General features: G+C 36.3%; 1 protein-coding gene across 2 annotated transcripts in view; it reads right to left on the reverse strand.

Annotated features, from left to right (window-relative positions):
- Window positions 1–18023, reverse strand: part of CNTN1 (contactin 1) — a 406368-nt gene that overhangs the window by 77129 nt on the left and 311216 nt on the right. For both annotated transcript variants that reach the window (XM_005680162.3, XM_005680161.3), the window contains exons 16-17: window positions 15550–15708; window positions 2687–2836 (exon numbers count right to left, since the gene is read on the reverse strand). In XM_005680162.3, coding sequence (XP_005680219.1) covers window positions 2687–2836; window positions 15550–15708 — 309 coding nt within the window. The remainder of the gene's footprint in view (window positions 1–2686; window positions 2837–15549; window positions 15709–18023) is intronic.

Here is an 18023-nt window from a genome sequence, read left to right on the forward strand (position 1 = left end):
TTATAATTTTAAACTGAAATTGGTTTATTTTGACTGAATCATTTGATATTTTTGCAATTTTATTTAGAAAATGAATACTTATTAAAGCAAGTACATGACCTCTCAGCAAGAATTATGTGGTTTAAACCACCTGTCAGATAATGTCCCAGTTCTTTTTTATTTTTGATTTTCAAGAAGGGACAACTATGTTCAGTTCATCACATAGAAGCTTCTATTACAAACATAGGAGGCTTTAATAATAAAAACCAAACTCAAGGATCCTGGCTGTCTGGTATCTGCATTCTCTAAAGCTGCACTTTATATTATCTCTGTATCCTAATGAGATTTCTGTGAGGTAGAGTAAAAGAAACAATTGTGTTCATTTCGCAGGTGGATATATGAAGGCAAATAAAAAATGTTATTTAAGTCATATGTTTCTGTAATTGAGAATGAAATGTGAACTTCTACTAGAACACTAATAAAATTTCATGTAAATGACTGTGCTTTTAAAACCTGCTTGAGAAACCACCTTTAAGAGAGAAAGTTGAATGTATCAGGTCTGGATCTGAATTCTGAATCTTGAAAATAGTTATACCAACCTAGGCAAACTATTTAGTGTCTCTGAGTCTACTGCTTATTAATGAGTATTGGATTATAATACCTTCCATTAAAACTATTAAAAAGCTAAGATCATGGCAATTGGCCCCATTACCGCATGGCAAATAGAAGAGGAAAAGGTGGAAGCAATGACAGATTTCCCCTATTTTGGCTTTAAATTCATTGTGGCCAGTGACCACAGCCATGAATCAGAAGACAATTGCTTCTTGGCAGGAAAGGTATGACAGGTCTAGACAGTGTGTTGAAAAGCAGAGAAATCACTCTGCAGACAAAGGTCAGTATAGTCAAGGCTATGGTCTTCCTAGTGGTCATGTAGTTTTGTGAGAACTGGACTGTAAAGAAGGCAGAGGGCCAAAGAATTGATGCCTTTGAACTGAGGTGCTGGAGAAGACCTCTGAGAGTTCCTTGGACTATAAGGAGATCAAACCAGTCAATCTTAAAGGAAATCAACCCTGGATATTCATTAGGACTGATGCTGAAGCTGAAGCTCTTATTTTGGTCAACTGATGTGAACAGCTGAATCATTGGAAAAGTCCCTGCTTCTGGGAAAGCTTGAGGGCAGAAGGAAAAGAGGGCATCAGAGGATAAAATAGTTGAATGCCATCTCCGATCAAATGGACATGAAGTTGGGCAAACTCCAGGAGATGGTGAGGGACAGGGAAGCTTGGTGTGCTGCTGTCCATGGGGTTGCAGAGTCAGACACAATTGGGCGACTGAACAATAACAACAATATAATACCTACCTCAAAACATTATTAGGAGGATTAACTGAAACCTATGTGAAAATACTCAGAATAGATCAGTATTTTAGTGTTTCTATCCTTTTTTTATTATAGAATCATCTGTTTTATCTGGTAAACTACATGAAGTTACATGAAACTTTAAGAGAGAGTTTACTGATGGCAGTCTTCGTGAATAATTTAGCTTTAAAAACTAAAGACAGTACAATTCATAATTATATTTAGAAGTTAGGCCAATGGATTGATGTAGCCAGAAATGTGGATAAACGTTATTAAGATAACACAGCAGAATTTTAATGGCGTTCTGTCATCCATTTAAAATATTTTTCGCCAAATAAAGCACTGAAGTTTGGCAAGGCACAGTAAAAATAAACAGAGAGTCTACAAAACATTTTCTTTTTCATAGACAAGGAATGATAAAGAAAAGTTATTATTAGAATCAGAACAATATTTTTGCCTAGAAATGCAAGGGAGAAGGAAAACAGAGTAGAATATTTCTTGTATGAAAAGTTATTAAAATGGAGTTGGTTTTCAGCATAAAAATTGAACCGAAATTGGAAGAATAGCTATGGTTGAGCTGAAAAGAGCACATTTAGAGTGACACTTAATACTCAAAAGAACATAACTATTTCTAAGGTGCTCTGACTCCCCAGGTGTACAGATCTGAGAGTCTCCTTCACTTTCTCTCCACAATCTGCTCATCCTACTCTCCTGCCCATACTTTCATCCATGTGACCATTCAGTTATAAATGTCTCTGAAAGACAGAAAAAAATGCGAGCCTTCTAGATCAAGGAAACTGTTTACATGACTCTGCCTGGTTAAGATTCAAAATTTACATTCTAAAATTTGTATTCTAAATGGGCTTCCCTGGTGGCTTAGATGGTAAAAAATCTGACAGCAATGTGGAAGACCCAGGTTTGATCCCTGGGTAGGGAAGATCCCCTGGAGAAGGGAAAGGCAACCCATTCCAGTATTCTTACTTGGGGAATTCCATGGACAGAGGAGCCTGCTGGGCTACAGTCCATGGGGTCACAAACAGTCAGACATGACTGAGAGACTAACACTTTCACTTCTATTCTAAACGCCAAATTCATTTAAGTAGTGTCTAGAGGATCACAGACTTGCCTTTATTTACCTCTTTTCCATTAGTTATGTAAAAATATTTTAAAGCTTTGTATCTTCTCTTTTGATTTTTGACTTCTTGGCACATAATGTACACACGTGTGAAATACATATACATACATTTTTAATTACTTCACAGCATTATTTCTAAATATGTTCAATTATGTATTAAAAGTAATCACTGAATTTATAAAACTTTTAAATTTTAAAACATTTTTTCTACATACCAGCGCCATCTGTTTTAATTTTGTTTGATGGTATACTGGGCTCTCCCATACCCAATGTATTTGTTGCTACCACACGAAATTCATATTCCATCCATGGGATTAAATCCACTGCTCTTGCTGCCTCCATGTTTCCTTCAATAATTGGGGGATCTAAATAAAACAAATATTAAATAGAGAATATTAGTTGAGTAATATCACTCTTATAATTCCCCATTTTTATTTTACTCTTTTGAGAAAATGGCACATATTCCACTAAGTCAAATATAAATAAAAACTATGATGACAACATGTTAATTACATATAAAGAATGGGAAGAGAGGTCCTTAAGAAAATCTTAGACCTTAGAAAGACAGACACACATATGTATCATTTATTTAGTAAGTATAGGTCAGGAGCACTAAGATTCTGCTCTTCTAACTGACTCCCAGTTCAGGTCTTTGCTGCTAGTCCACCGCCTACACTCTGAACACTGAGAATATGTATTCTGAAGACAGAATCCAGAAAAATTCTTGATGTGAGGGTATGATTCAGGAAGTTAAAATTTTTCTGGACTCAAACTGATACAGTGTATGGGTAGCAAATGACTGATTAGTACAGTACCTATATGTTTATACCCTTTTGTTGTTAGCTTTTTAGATTTAAACCCAAATCATTTGGGGGCAGTTATTAATAAATGTTAAAATAATTCATTCAGATTTATTTAATATTCAGAATTTATGCTACTAGATATTAACAGGAAAATTATACCTTAGGGGTAAGATATGTTTCAAGATTGTTTATTTAATTGAAGTATTAGAAAACATTCAACCAAGGCAGGACCATACATTATTTTCAGTTCAGTTCAGTTCAGTTCAGTCACTCAGTCCATGTCCGACTCTTTGCGACCCCATGAATCACAGCACGCCAGGCCTCCCTGTCCATCACCAACTCCTGGAGTTGACTCAAACTCATGTCCATCAAGTCATTGATGCCATCCAGCCATCTCATCCTCTGTCGTCCCCTTTTCCTCCTGCCCCCAATCCCTCCCAGCATCAGAGTCTTTTCCAATGAGTCAATGCTTCGCATGAGGTGGCCAAAGTACTGGAGTTTCAGCTTTAGCATCATTCCTTCCAAAGGACACCCAGGGCTGATCTCCTTTAGGATGGACTGGTTGGATCTCCTTGCAGTCCAAGGGACTCTCAAGAGTCTTCTCCAACACCACAGCTCAAAAGCATCAATTCTTCAGTGCTCAGCTTTCTTCACAGTCCAACTCTCACATCCATACATGACCACTGGAAAAACCATAGCCTTGACTAGACGGACCTTTGTTGGCAAAGTAATGTCTCTGTTTTTGAATATGCTATCTAGGTTGGTCATAACTTTCCTTCCAAGGAGTAAGCATCTTTTAATTTCATGGCTGCAATCACCATCTGCAGTGATTTTGGAGCCCCCCAGAATAAAGTCTGACACTGTTTCCACTGTTTCCCCATCTATTTCCCATGAAGAGATGGGACTAGATACCATGATCTTCGTTTTTTGAATGTTGAGCTTTAAGCCAACTTTTTCGCTCTCCTCCTTCACTTTCATCCAGAGGCTTTTTAGTTCCTTTTCACTTTCTGCCATTAAGGATGGTGTCATCTGCATAAGTTAGTTCTTATAAAATATTTTTTAGGGCTTCCTTAAAAAATTCTCCAACGGTAAAGAATCTGCCTGTCAATACGAGTTCAAACCCTGGGTTGGGATGATCCCCTGGAGAATGAAAAGGCAACCCACTCCAGTATTCTTGCCTGGGAAATCCCATAGATAGGGATTATTTATCTATTTATTTATTTATTAATCCAGGTAAGCAATAGTTCGGTGGACATGGCTTAGCCACTAAACAACAACAACAACAACAAAATACTTTCACATGTCTTTAATAATCAATCTACACATACATATGCATCTAAAACAGATATACATCATTTATTTGAAAAATGTGTTCCCTTATGCTTGCATATGACTCATCATCTTATTACTTAGGGAATTCCTAAATTTTTATCTAACACTGCAGACCATGAATATGTAGCTTTTTAAGATACTGTACCAACTGCCACCATAAATGCTAAGCATCACAATGTCAGTTTCTACTTTTGGACAAATTCCTATATGGCTCAGCCTATCCCATGTGTCACGATGCCACATGTGGCAGAACTCTCCTAGACACTAATTTTACCATCCAATGTCTTATTTTGTTAAGGATTTGTTTTATATATTTGACATATTTTTGACATTCTGATTAAAACATTGGCTTTGCTTTTGCCTTTGTTTTAATTCTGCCTCTTTATCTTCTATCTCCTCCACCATACTCTCACACCATATCAGAATCTGTTTGTCTTATTTCATATATATAAGCACTAATTTTAGGTAATTGGAAGAGGGAAGATGAAGTTTTCAATGTGCAGGACTCTTCACAGAGAAAGGGAAAACACAGGGCTCATTGTTATGACACTGGGTAGAGTCTTCCTCACTAAATGCCTTTTAATGATTTTGAGCTTCCATGATTTGAATGGTGATTGTCCCTCCCCCGCCGAAAGATATGTCTATGTTCAAATCACCAGAACCTTGAATGTGACTTTGTTTTGCAAAGAATTTATCAGTCATTTTAATTTTAAGACTAAAACCAAGTTAAAAATCTTTGGTTAAAATCATCCTGGATTATCTAGATGGATCCTAAATCCAACGACCAATGTTCTTATAAGAGAAACACAAGGAAACATTGAGAAGAGGAGGGTGAAATGTGACCACAAAGGCAAAAACCAAAGTGAAGCAGCCACATGTGAAGGAGTATTTAGAGCCTCTGGAAGCTCGAAAAGGCAAGGAATGGGTGTTCCCTGAGATCCTTGGAGGCAGTACAGCACTGCCAGCACCATGATTTTGTACTTCTGTTGTTGTAAACCACCAAATCTGTGGTAACATGTTATGACAGCCGCTGCTGCTAAGTCGTTTCAGTCATGTCCAACTCTGTGTTACCCCATAGACGGCAGCCCACCAGGCTCCCCTGTCCCTGGGATTCTCCAGGCAAGAACACTGGAGTGGGCTGCCATTTCCTTCTCCAATGCATGAAAGTGAAAAGTGAAAGTGAAGTCGCTCAGTCGTGTCTGACTCCTAGCGACCCCATGGACTGCAGCCCACCAGGCTCCTCTGTCCATAGGATTTTCCAGGCAAGAGTACTGGAGTGGGATGCCATTGCTTTCTCCATTATGATAGCCATAGGGAATTAATACCGAGATTTAGAGGCAGGGACTGGTGGAAATATCTGTGAGTTTGTGAGTCTGGAAAGTACAATTTAAAAAGTGTAACAGAAAGGTCAAGGAGGCAGTTGGATAGTCTCCTCTGCTACTTATGCTGCAAAACCCCAGCCCCATTTAAATGTCTGAAGAATGGAAATGTTGAAACTGTTCTAAAGGTCCATTCTTGGCAAGGGCATGGTGCTCTCAAGATGGTAAAACCTACACTGGGGCTTTTCCAAGCAGCTGGGCAGTCAACAGGTAGGGGCAGGTGAAGTCTGGGTCAGAACAGGAATACCCTGATGGATGTGCGGTAAAAACTGCAGCTGATAAACCGACTCCAAACATGCATGAAGGTCCAATACTAAAATGTCTCCAAACAAATGGAAGCTCAGGAGTATGTCCTGAGTAGAAAGTCATACTTGACTACAGAAAATATTTGGAAGAATGGTGAGAGATAAAGAAAAATCAACTGGAGTCAATTCAGGGTAAGTTCTAGATTCCAGATGAAGACGTAAGATCTGTGACTAAATGAAGTCTGAGGTAAAGAAAGAAGAACAAGTGAAGAGCCTTGGAGTTACATTAAAACCAAGAGAGGACAGGCCTCAGTGGGAAACCCTTGGCCCAGTGATGCAAATGACTTTCAAAACAGGAAATTAGAAGTGGGTGTTAGGAAGATAGACTTTCAAGATGTACCTTATGAATAATTAAAGAAGGAATTTGACATCAATAAGCTAATAATATATCTACAAATGTAGCTAAAGGTGTAAAAGCTCCTCTTTTTAAGAACAAAAACCAGTTATGATCATTCTTATTAATATACACTGACATTAGCACCTATGAGATGGTAAGTATCTAAAACAAAAAAGTCATATCTTTGTCATATCTTTACAATATTCCCTGTAGAAAACCATTTATATAAGTAGTAGGGCTAATCTAGCAAAAATGACTAATACCAATCATTTTAGAAAAATGTATCTAGAATGAAATGTGGTTCTGTATCTGGCCTGCTTTCCTTCCCTAGAAGGGAGCAGGACTTTTGACTCATACCACATCACAAGAACAGGATTTAAAAGTTTGCTTTCTAATTTTTTTTTTCCTGTCCAGTCTTGAGCTAAGCAGCCCATATCATCATTTTACAATTAGAACCTCAAGATCGGCTATGTCCATACCAGGCCATACTCATAATATATCTCTATGTCCCACTTATTTACTCCTATTTGTCATTTATGGATATATATCTCCATATATATGTTTGTGTTTCTTTTACTTCTTAATCATATTTTGGGGCCACTCAGCGCTTCGTATACCTAGTATGTTGTCTTGTAGGTAAAAGTACTTGATAAATATTTGTAGAAATTGTAAATAAATACAAATACAGAAATTGCGCTTATTTAGAGTCTACAATGTCTCAGCACAACCATATGTATAACAATCACTTTATTTTCTCCTTCAACCCTGAATCAGGCAGGCTACTGATAGTAGAAAAGAGGGCATTATATTACTTGAACCCTCAAAAAAAATCCATGCTTTCTGGCTTTTATATCTATTTTCAACTCATAAATTATCCTGCCTTGTCTAAAGCAGAGGATAAAGCTCGTCTCCATTCTCTTAAGCTCTCTCCCATTCTCTTTAAGTCTGAGTTGGTCCTTTCTGATTTCTCTCCTTCACTGCTACTGTGTTTTACCTCATTTTTTTTTCATTTTATTCATAGCCCTAAATGTTCCTATAAAAGGATTTGTACCTCTTGTAATTTTATCCAATCCCTTTAGCCTTGGTAAAAGCTAATGGATGTATTTTATTTTTCCAAAACCACCCACACAGATGGGTTGGAAGTAAAGGTCATCTTTCCTTTGGAAAGAGTTTCATGCCCCTAGCCAAATGGACAATAATCAGGAGCAGAGGGATTCTGTGCCACCTTTCTTCAGCCAAGTCTCTTGCAACCTGTTTGCTATTTCTGGAGTCAGAAAGAAAAGTGAGTACTTTGCACAACAGAGGCAAGTACCCAGAATTAGGACTGAGAGCTCAAGTTCCTGAGTTTCAACTGAGTCAGTTCAGAGTCAGGTCACTTTTTACAAATATCAGTGTACAAAATCAGAGTTTTAACTGTATAAGGTCAGAGGCTTCTCTCTGTTAAAAAAAAAAAAAAAAAAAGAGGTACAATATTATATTGAAGGAAGAAACAGACAGAACAGGCTCCATCTTGAAAGCAGGACTCCATCTTGGGCCGGACTGTGGACTTTGAGCTATATGCCCAGTATTTATGGAAACAACATACCAAATGGAAAACCAGATCCCCGCCCCCTCCCCCATGGAAGAGCCCCAGGGCTTGTATTTAGACTCTCCATCGCCTAAAAGAATACACGAATTATCTGTGTAACCAAACAGAATCATAAATTCTATTATGCTTATTGGGCTATGACCACAGGCCTATTGATAATTGTCCACTGTTAACTACCTAGGCTTAAGGCATACGAATCATGGGTTTAAGGCATATGAATAACGGGTTAACTTTGATTGTATATTTCTCTTCCTTTGTTCAGACTAGTTTCAGAGAATTTGGGGAGATGGGTTTGAACACATACACTTAGGGTATAAACTGGTCGGTGTCCTTGGCTAAGAGGAGACTCTGCCTTGGGCCCGCGGTTTAATAAATTGCACTTCACTATCTGCTATTGTCCTTCTGAGTGAGTTTGTTTCCCAGAACACGTGTCTACAACAGTATATTAACCTGACAGGTATTTAGATTGGTTGCAAAAGGATATAGAATAGGAGACATAAATCTTACTTTAATACTCAGATCAAAAGACCCTTCTTTTGAAGGTCTTATTTTGATAACCAGCCCTGAGCAAAACATAGAGATATATTTTCAAATACTTTAAGCCCATAATGCTCAGAATTGAAAAGACAAATTCTAACTGTTCTTTGGAGGAAAAGAGAAGCAAGCCTTATGGGTATCCCAAGGCCAAAAGTTACAAGGTTTTGGTTTGTGGTGCTTTGTCATATGTTTTGTATTGCTGTGCCTTCTAAGCCACATTGAGTAATTCTTTGAACAGCTTCAGAAACACACAGAATGACCTCCAGACTAAGAAAAAGTAGATGTTTCAAAAATAACTCCAGGCAATGTATCACCTGTTCTAGATTCTCCGATGTTGCCATAGTAAATGCTGCTATTTCCTCAGGATTTAAATACAATTCAAATCCTCAGGATCTTTTATTTCAATCTAAAACACAAGTTTTTTAAAGTACCTGGAAACAATTACCCAATTGGGGATTCTAGCTGAAAAAAACTAGTTCATTGTTTGAAAATAAAAATGGGCATTTAAAGGTCTCTTTCTGGCGCTGACACAACTACTCTGTGTGATGTTAGAAGCTCTAGACCCAACACATAGACCATTTGGCAGGACTCAGGGAGGAGCCAGAGGTATGACAAAGTTCCTTGAAGAGAAAGAGAAGTAGATTGTGTTTTGGCATCCCACAGTGTATGATTCATTGATTCTTCTCTAGGGAAAATTTGCATGTAGCCTCATAAAAACCCAGAAATTTATATTTGAAATGAGAACAACAAAAGTGAAGCTACAGGAAAGCAAACAAGAAAACAGCAAATTTTTAAAATGCAAATCTCCTACAAGGAGCCTAATTCTTTTTTCATTTCTTAAACTATTACTTTGGCAAAGATTAAAAAAAAAGTACGAAATACTAATTAGAGATGTGGTAGAAGAGAAATTCATGTACTGGTGGTGGGAGTAAAAATTTATACCTTTCTACAGTGTAATTTTGCAGTGTAACTCATGAGCTTAAGCATGCTTACACTCAATAATTTAAATTACAAATGTTTATTCTGGGGAAATAATCTAAAATTCAGAGAAACAATTATGTACTGAGATGATAATTGCAGAGATTTATAACAATTCTAGTTTTCCACATGATAGAACTTTAAACATAAAGACATTTTTCTTCCTTTTCTTTTTTTTTGAAAACATATCGAGGATTCTCTTAATTGTTCCTCATAGCGCAGTTTTCAGGCCATCTTATGTTCTGGCCAGCATTTCTCTTCCACACAAACCATCACCAGAAGTATTCTATAATTTTTCCTCTGAAAGCAGTAGCATATAACCCAACATAACATTCTAAATCTGACCTGAGCATCTCAAGGAACTCTAGGAATGGTATCAAATTTATGTTGTTCATCCCCAAAAATGCTTGAGAGAAGTAATATTTACAGTAGCTTGTTTTAAAGATGTGCTTTCCATTATTTCATGTCATTTCCTAAATTTCATTTCATATCCTAAATTTAATCTTTAGAATGTTGAAAGCTGGTATCTGAAAAATACCTATTGGACACCTAAAATAATTACCTTCATAAAACTGAATTTAATTTGGCATCTTCTTTCTTCAGTGGACACCACTATAAATAAAAACCATGTGATTTTTATTTCTGCATTGGTTGCAAAAATTATTTTTCACTTCCACTTAGTGAAGGAGGAAACAGACAAAACAGACTCCATCTTGAAAGCAGAACTCCATTTTGGGCTGGACTGTGGACTTTGAGCTATATGCCCAGTATCTATGGAAATGACATACCAACTGGAAACCAGACCCTCCTCTCCCCCGGATGGGAGAGCCCCAGGGCTCTTATCTATACACTCCGCTCTAGGTGGAGAGTCTATTCACCTAAAAGAATACCCTAATTATCTGTGTAACCGAATAGAATCATAAATTCTATTATGCTTATTGGTGTATGGCCACGGCCTATTGATAATTGTCCACTGTTAACTACCTAGGCTTAAGGCATTCGAGAATCAAGGGTTAACTTTGTGTCTTTCTTTTCCTTTGTTCAGACTAGTTTCAGAGAATTTGGGGAGGTGGGTTTGAGCATGTACACTTAGTGTATATAAGGTTTTCACAAAAACTGGTTGGGGTCCTTGGCTGAGAGGAGACTCTGCCTTGGCCTGCGGTGTAATAAACTGCACTCCACTATCTCCAGTGTCCTTCTGAGTGAGTTTGTTTCCTGGAACGCGTGGCTACAACATTAGGACACAATCACAAGACAACAATACTGATACAACTAACAAGAAGAATATACAAAATAATGTAAATAATAATAGTTTTTGCAGAGCCCATCAGAGGGTTGAATTTGTGAGGAAATCTAATGAATTTAATCATCATTGATAGAGTTACGGGAAGAGGAGGAAGTAGTCACAAATGTTCCTAAGAAAAACTCAGTTTAACTTTTCATAGATATTTAAAGAGAGAGTGCATGCTGGCATGACTTTTTAATCCCTGGGAGATAAAGGAGAGTCTTTTCCTGTTGACAAGTTGGTTTTTTTTTGTAGGCTTCACCAGATGTATTCAATAAAGTTTGGACACAGAAGAGTGCTGAGAGACCACCCTTAAAGGCAATGTTTCTATATCTCACTGATATTGTGGGTAAAAATATGAAGATTATTCTGATAAATTCAGGTAAATCAGGTAAGCTCTAGAGTAATAACTGTTTTTATATTTAGAGAATTTCATTAAATTAGCTAAATTTTTAAGCTAGAAAATATTCATAATGCAAAAGAAAGCAATAAAGAAGGAATAGAAAGACATAAACATGAAATATTTAGAAGGCAAAAATATCAGGCAAATATAAATTCAACTACACAAGTGATAATATCAAATGTTAATGGATTAAATACTCTAATCAAAAGGCAGAGATTGTAGGCTAGATATAAAATAAGATCAAACTATATGCTCTCAACAGAAAATATACTTTAGATTCAAAGATACAAATAGGTTGGCAATTGTAAAAGATATAACACGGAAACAGGAACCATAATAAATAGAGCATCCATGCTGATATAAGAAGCACCCTATTCAAATGCAACTTTTGCTTCCCAATCTCCCTTCTCTGTTTTCTTTAGCACTAAACACCATGTGACTTACTTTACATTTCAGTTAGTTGCTTCCTACAATCTCTCCTAGTAGAATGTAAGCTCTTTAAAGATAGGGCTATGGAGTTTGGTTTGGGTTTTTTTTTTTTTTTTTGCTTTTTTTTTTCTCTCTCATTTACTCACAGCTGGTCAATTATGAATCCAGCATCTAGGACAGGTTCAGACACACAATGGGAGCTTCATATGTATGCATTTAATGAATGAACTTTATGAGCCCTCATTAGTTGCTAGGAATAGAATAGTGAATCAAACAAGAGTCTTCCTTCTCATGAAACATAATTTATAATAAAATAATTTTTTTAGTGAGAAAAATATTTTATTGAGCTACACAGTAAGCATACACAATTAATGGAGATGATTGCAATTATTATTCCTTTCTCAAAGCCAAAGCAAATTTTAAACACGTGTGCATTTCATTTGCTCTCCAGTATCTATAATTAACATTAATTTGACTGGATATTGAAGATCATCTACTGTTTTATCACTGTCATCCATTTTCATTCTATTTGGAGAAGAAGAAACTGCTTGTGCATTATTTTATCAAATATCTAAATGGTTTAAAAAATTGTTTTTCAAATGGTTGTATTTTGCCAAGTATGTTTATAAATAATTCTTATACTCACAAGCATAATGTAATAGAAATGTTTCACTTGTTTCTAATTCATTTGAACTTCATAAACTTATATACAGAATCGCTCAGTTGTGTTCAACTTTTTGTGACCCCGTGGACTGCAGCACACCAGGCTTCCCTGTCATTCACCATCTCCCGGAGTTTGCTCATACTCATTTCCATTGAGTCTGTGGTGCCATCCAACCATCTTGTCCTCTGTCCTCCCCTTCCCTCCTACCTTCAATCTTTCCCAACATCAGGGTATTTTCCAATTAATCAGCTCTTTACATCAGGTGGCTAAAGTAGTGGAACTTAAGCTTCAGCATCAGTTGTTCCAATGAATATTCAGGCTTAATTTCTTTTAGGATTGACTGGGTTGATCTTCATGCAGTCCAAGGGATTCTCAGGAGTCTTCTCTGACATCGCAGTTTGAAAGCATCAATTCTTTGGCATTCAGCCTTCTTTATGGTCCAACTCTTACATCCATACATGACTACTGGAAAAACCATAGCTTTGACTATATGGACTTTGTCAACAAAATGATGTCTCTGCTTTTTAATCCTCTGTCTAGATTTTTCATAGCTTTTCTCTCAAGGAGAAAGAGTCTTTTAATTTCATGGCCACAGTCACCATCCACAGCGATTTTGGAGCCCAAGAAAATAAAGTCTGTAACTGTTTCCACTGTTTCTCCATCTATTTGCTGTGAAGTGATGGAGCTGGATGCCATGGGCTTTGCTTTTTGAACGTTGAGTTTTAAGTGAGCTTTCTCACTCTCTCCTCTTTCACCTTCATCAAGAGGCTCTTTAGTTCCTCTTTGCTTTCTACCATTAGGGTGGTGTCATCTGCATATCTGAGGTTACTGATATTTCTCCCGGCAATCTTGATTTCAGCTTGTGCTTCATCTAACCCGGTATTTTGCATGATGTAATATGCATAGAAGTTAAATAAGCAGGGTGACAATATACAACCTTGATATACTCCTTTACTAATTTTGAATCAGTCTGTTGTTCCATGTCCAGTTCTAACTGTTGCTTCTTAACCTGCATACAGGTTTCTCAGGAGGCAGTTTACGTGGTCTGGTATGCCCATCTCTTGAGGAATTTTCCACAGTTTGTTGTGATCCACAGAGTAAAAGGCTTTAGTATAATCAATGAAGCAGAAGTAGATGGTTTTTCTGAAATTCTCTTGCTTTTTCTGTGCTCCAATGGATGTTGACAATTTGATCTCTGGTTTCTCTGCTATTTCTAAAACCATCTTGTACAGCTGGAAGTTATCGGTTCAGGTATTGTTGAAGCCTAGCCTAGAGGATTTTGAGCATGACCTTGCTGGCATATGAAATGAGTACAATTGTGTGATAGTTTTAACATTCTTTAGCATTGCTTTTCTTTGGGATTGGAATGAAAACTGACCTTGTCCAGTCCTGTGGCAACTGCTGAGTTTTCTAAATTTTCTTTCTTCAGACTTAAATTGAAAAAAAGTAGGGAAAACTACTAGGCCATTCAGGTACTGTAGAGAATTGTTTAACAATAAAATATATCCTGTGCTGTGTTTAGTCGTTCAGTTGTGTCCAACACTTTGCAACCCCATGGATTGTAGCCCACCAGTCTCCACTGTGACATGGGCTGCCATGTCCTCCTCCAGAGTATCTTCTGAACCCAGGGATCAAACCCACGTCTCCCACATTTCAGGCAGATTCTTTACTGTCTGAGCCACCAGGTAAGCCCAAGAATACTGGAATGAGTAGCCTATCTCTTCTCCAGAGGATCTTCTCAATCCAGGAATTGAACCAGGGTCTCCTGCATTGCAGGTCAATCCTTTACCAGCTGAGCTACCTGAGAAGCCCAAAAATGTATCCTAAACCCTTGTTATAGATTTCAAATTTATATTTCATTAATTTTCCATGATAAGAAGACATTATCCTAAAAAGGTGAATGTAAATTAAAACTTCTCAGGGAGCAACACAAATAAATTCCACTATGTAAAGATTAAAATGAGCAGGTTTAACTTTTGCTGGGACTAATTCTTGTTGTTGTTGTTGTTGTTTAAGGGGGCTTTCTATTCACTTTTGTCTTTTTTTCTCCCCTTTGTGATAACAAAGGCCATATTTTATGCCTCTTCCTATGCATCTAAAATAAATTCTGATAACTACAAGTTTGGTTAGAAATACTGTCAACAAGGACAAGGATTAACAGGCTATTTTATCAAAACAATCCTCTATCTTCTTTGATATCTTAAAAAATAAGCTAACGTGTGATATTGAAGCCGTGATAACAAATGACAATGGTAATAACTTCTACACAAGGGAAAGTACCCACTTATTCTTAGAATTTTTTTTCTTTTAGAAAATCTGAATAAAATATGAGGGGAAAAATTGTTGAGCTACTAAATTTCTTTTAAAACTTGTTTTAAGGAAATTCAAGCCAGACAGGAGCATACGTGGAGTTATGGCAGTAAGATTTAAGTGTTTAATCTTTATGATCAATTGCCTTTTTTTTTTTTTCAATGCAGAACTGTAGTACCTATGTGGGCTTCCCTGGTGGCTCAGAGGTTAAAGCGTCTGCCTGCAATGCAGGAGACCTGTGTTCGATCCCTGGGTCGGGAAGATCTCCTGGAGAAGGAAATGGCAACCCACTCCAGTATTCTTGCCTGGAGAATACCATGGACAGAGGAGCCTGGTGGGCTACAGTCCACAGGGTCGCAAAGAGTCGGACACAACTGAGCGACTTCACTTTCATAGTACCTATGTAATTGGATAAAAAGGGTAATAAATAATGCTATAGATACCATTTGCCAAAAAAGCACCTCCTCTATACTTTTTTCCTAATACATCTTAGACTTACGTATAGCTTAAATAAGAAACCAAGGAGGCCCCCATTATATTAATAGATTAGACATGCTGCTTCGTCCCTTATAGCTTTAAAACATTTAGTTTGTTGTGGTTTTCTGTTTACTACCAAAGTGTGGGGTTACTAAAAAATAATTTTTTAAAGAAAATTTTCACAGTAGATAATACAAGAAAAAAGAATTCATCTCAAAACATGAACAGATTAATCAAACAAATAAACTCACCTGTCTTCGCATCTTTCCAATCATCTGAAAGAATAGTCTTCGTCTGGATAGTGTACTTAGATATAGGACTATGATTGTCTGAACCACGGCTCCAAGTAAGTGCCACAGAAGTGGCTCTAACATCTTCTATTCGCAGACCACCTGGAGGGCCTGGAGGGCCTGGAATGAAAATTTGGGTAATGAATCAATGAATCCCATCCAGTGAATTGGGTGCATATTGGCATACAAAATTGTCTTCCTTGCAATTATTCTAAAGAATATTTACACAGTGAAATCAGTGTTGCCATATTCCTTTTAAGCATAAACTATAAGAAGCAATACTAATGGCATTTGTAGTTTTTACTAAATGATTCATGATGTCTTTTTATGAAAAGAGATAAATGCCATCCTTTAAAAATGGCATTATTATTCAGGATACGTATGATAATCTTTGACTCATAAAATACAATTGACATCAAGGAACCTAACAGATTTTAATCATAGTGAGATTTAATGAAATTTTGCTGAATAAATGAATCAGAGCAGATAACACTGTCTAGATATGAGGATAGTTAGTCATAGTTTCTTTCTGCCTCCCCAAAATGGAACAAATACTTTTTAATAATTTTAAATGTTATAGTTAATTTATTTTACTTGGAGTAGAAATTTCTGAAAATGACTGTATGTACCATTTTGGGTAATATATTCTATGTTAGTTAAAGTAATAGAAATAATATTAAAAGAAATATTTCTATGTGTATAAAAGGTAGAAAACAACTAATAATTCAGGCATACTAGGAATGATCTAAAAACATCAAATAACATACTGAAGAAACTTAGGTCAGAAGAATTACTGCATAAGACAATGTTAAAAATAGGATTTCACAGATGCTTAATAACTCAATATTAATGTCATTCATTTATTCTCTAAACTGAGAACACTGTGTTGAGTGGTAGAAATGAAAAGATAAATGAGACATAACTTTCAGGCTTTGAACAGATCTTTGTCATGAAAGGGTGAAATGGCACAGTAAATAAGTAACTGTAAAAGACAGTAGCAAATGCCAGGATTACGGTTTACAACATACTTATACTTTGCATCATGATTTCTTCTTTTTAAAAACTGTGAGAAAAAGTTCTTTAGATGGTAATGTAGTGTCTATCACTTACAATGCTAAACAAGGTTCTGTAGCCAGAGAACTCCTAAAATAGACATTTCAGACAATGACATCACTTTTCTTTGCATCAGAAAGGAGGCCATTCTCGACTGAATTAGGCACAGTGAACAAAATAATCAACAATGTTAGTAAAGTGGCAAATTTTTAAAGTATTAAATAAAACACATGTTTTTATCTTTTAGGTGAAAGCAAATACAAAGAGAAATCTTGAGAGCAGCTAGAGAAAATGGGCACATTATTTAAGTGCCTTCCCATTTAAATGTCAGATCAGCCGCTTTATCTACAGGGCCTTGTTCTCCACATGGGCTTTGGTCTTTACAGAGGTATAGATAACATCCAAACCTGCACCAATTTCTTTGTAATTGGTCCCAAAGAGAAAAATGTGTATAGAACAACACAGTTGCATTGCTACTAACAGTAAAATAACACAAGACACAGCCTATTTACGATAGTAAATTTTATTTAGAAACAAAAAACATAAATTAATAAGGGCAAATAGATTCTTATAAATATATAATCTGTAATAGTATTTTTATACTTACTGATGTTAATTAAAAGTAACAATAATATGCCATCCAAAATTAATGAAAATAGCCACATAAATTATATAAACCACATTTGATATTCAGAAAGAACATGCTGCATTTTCCATATGTAAAGACCACACTGAAAAACAATACACATTCTTGATCAGAACCACAATGTTCTTTACTTCACATAAAGCATCAGCCCAAGTCAATTACTGAGTGGAATATTTCAGAGTATTAAAATTAAAATTTAGAAATGAAAAATTTAAAACTATATTTTTTTTAAAAAAAGAGAAAGTCTTATAGTGCAGGCATTCATACACCTTTTCTGAGCATAAGGAAAATGTTAAAGGGAATTTAAGGCAAAATTTCCATACGTTAGTCTTTTATCATTAAGGTGTAAATCATTTCCCCACTGTTACTCTCTGAAATTTTCGGATGGCAAATGAATGACTTTTGGAAAGGTCAGGTTAAAGCTGCATATTAATAATGTATTAATTGGGACATTATATGCATAATAATTCATCCCATTCACTGAGGAACAATATGAAGCAAAAGGCTGTGATTATATTTATGCATTTCTTTCTCTGATATATGCCTGGCCTATACTGACCCTTCTTAATAAATATTTGGCGAAGACATAAATACATTTATCACATTGACCTTCAGAGCTCTGTAAACATTACAGTTATACACAATACAATCTCCATTCTTTCATTTGCTCGGAAACTGTATTGCATTAAGAAGGTGAAATTGAGAAAATAAATGGAAAGGAGTTGGTTGATAACCC

Source organism: Capra hircus, chromosome 5, assembly GCF_001704415.2.
Source record: "Capra hircus breed San Clemente chromosome 5, ASM170441v1, whole genome shotgun sequence".
NCBI classification, from domain to species: Eukaryota; Metazoa; Chordata; class Mammalia; order Artiodactyla; family Bovidae; genus Capra; species Capra hircus.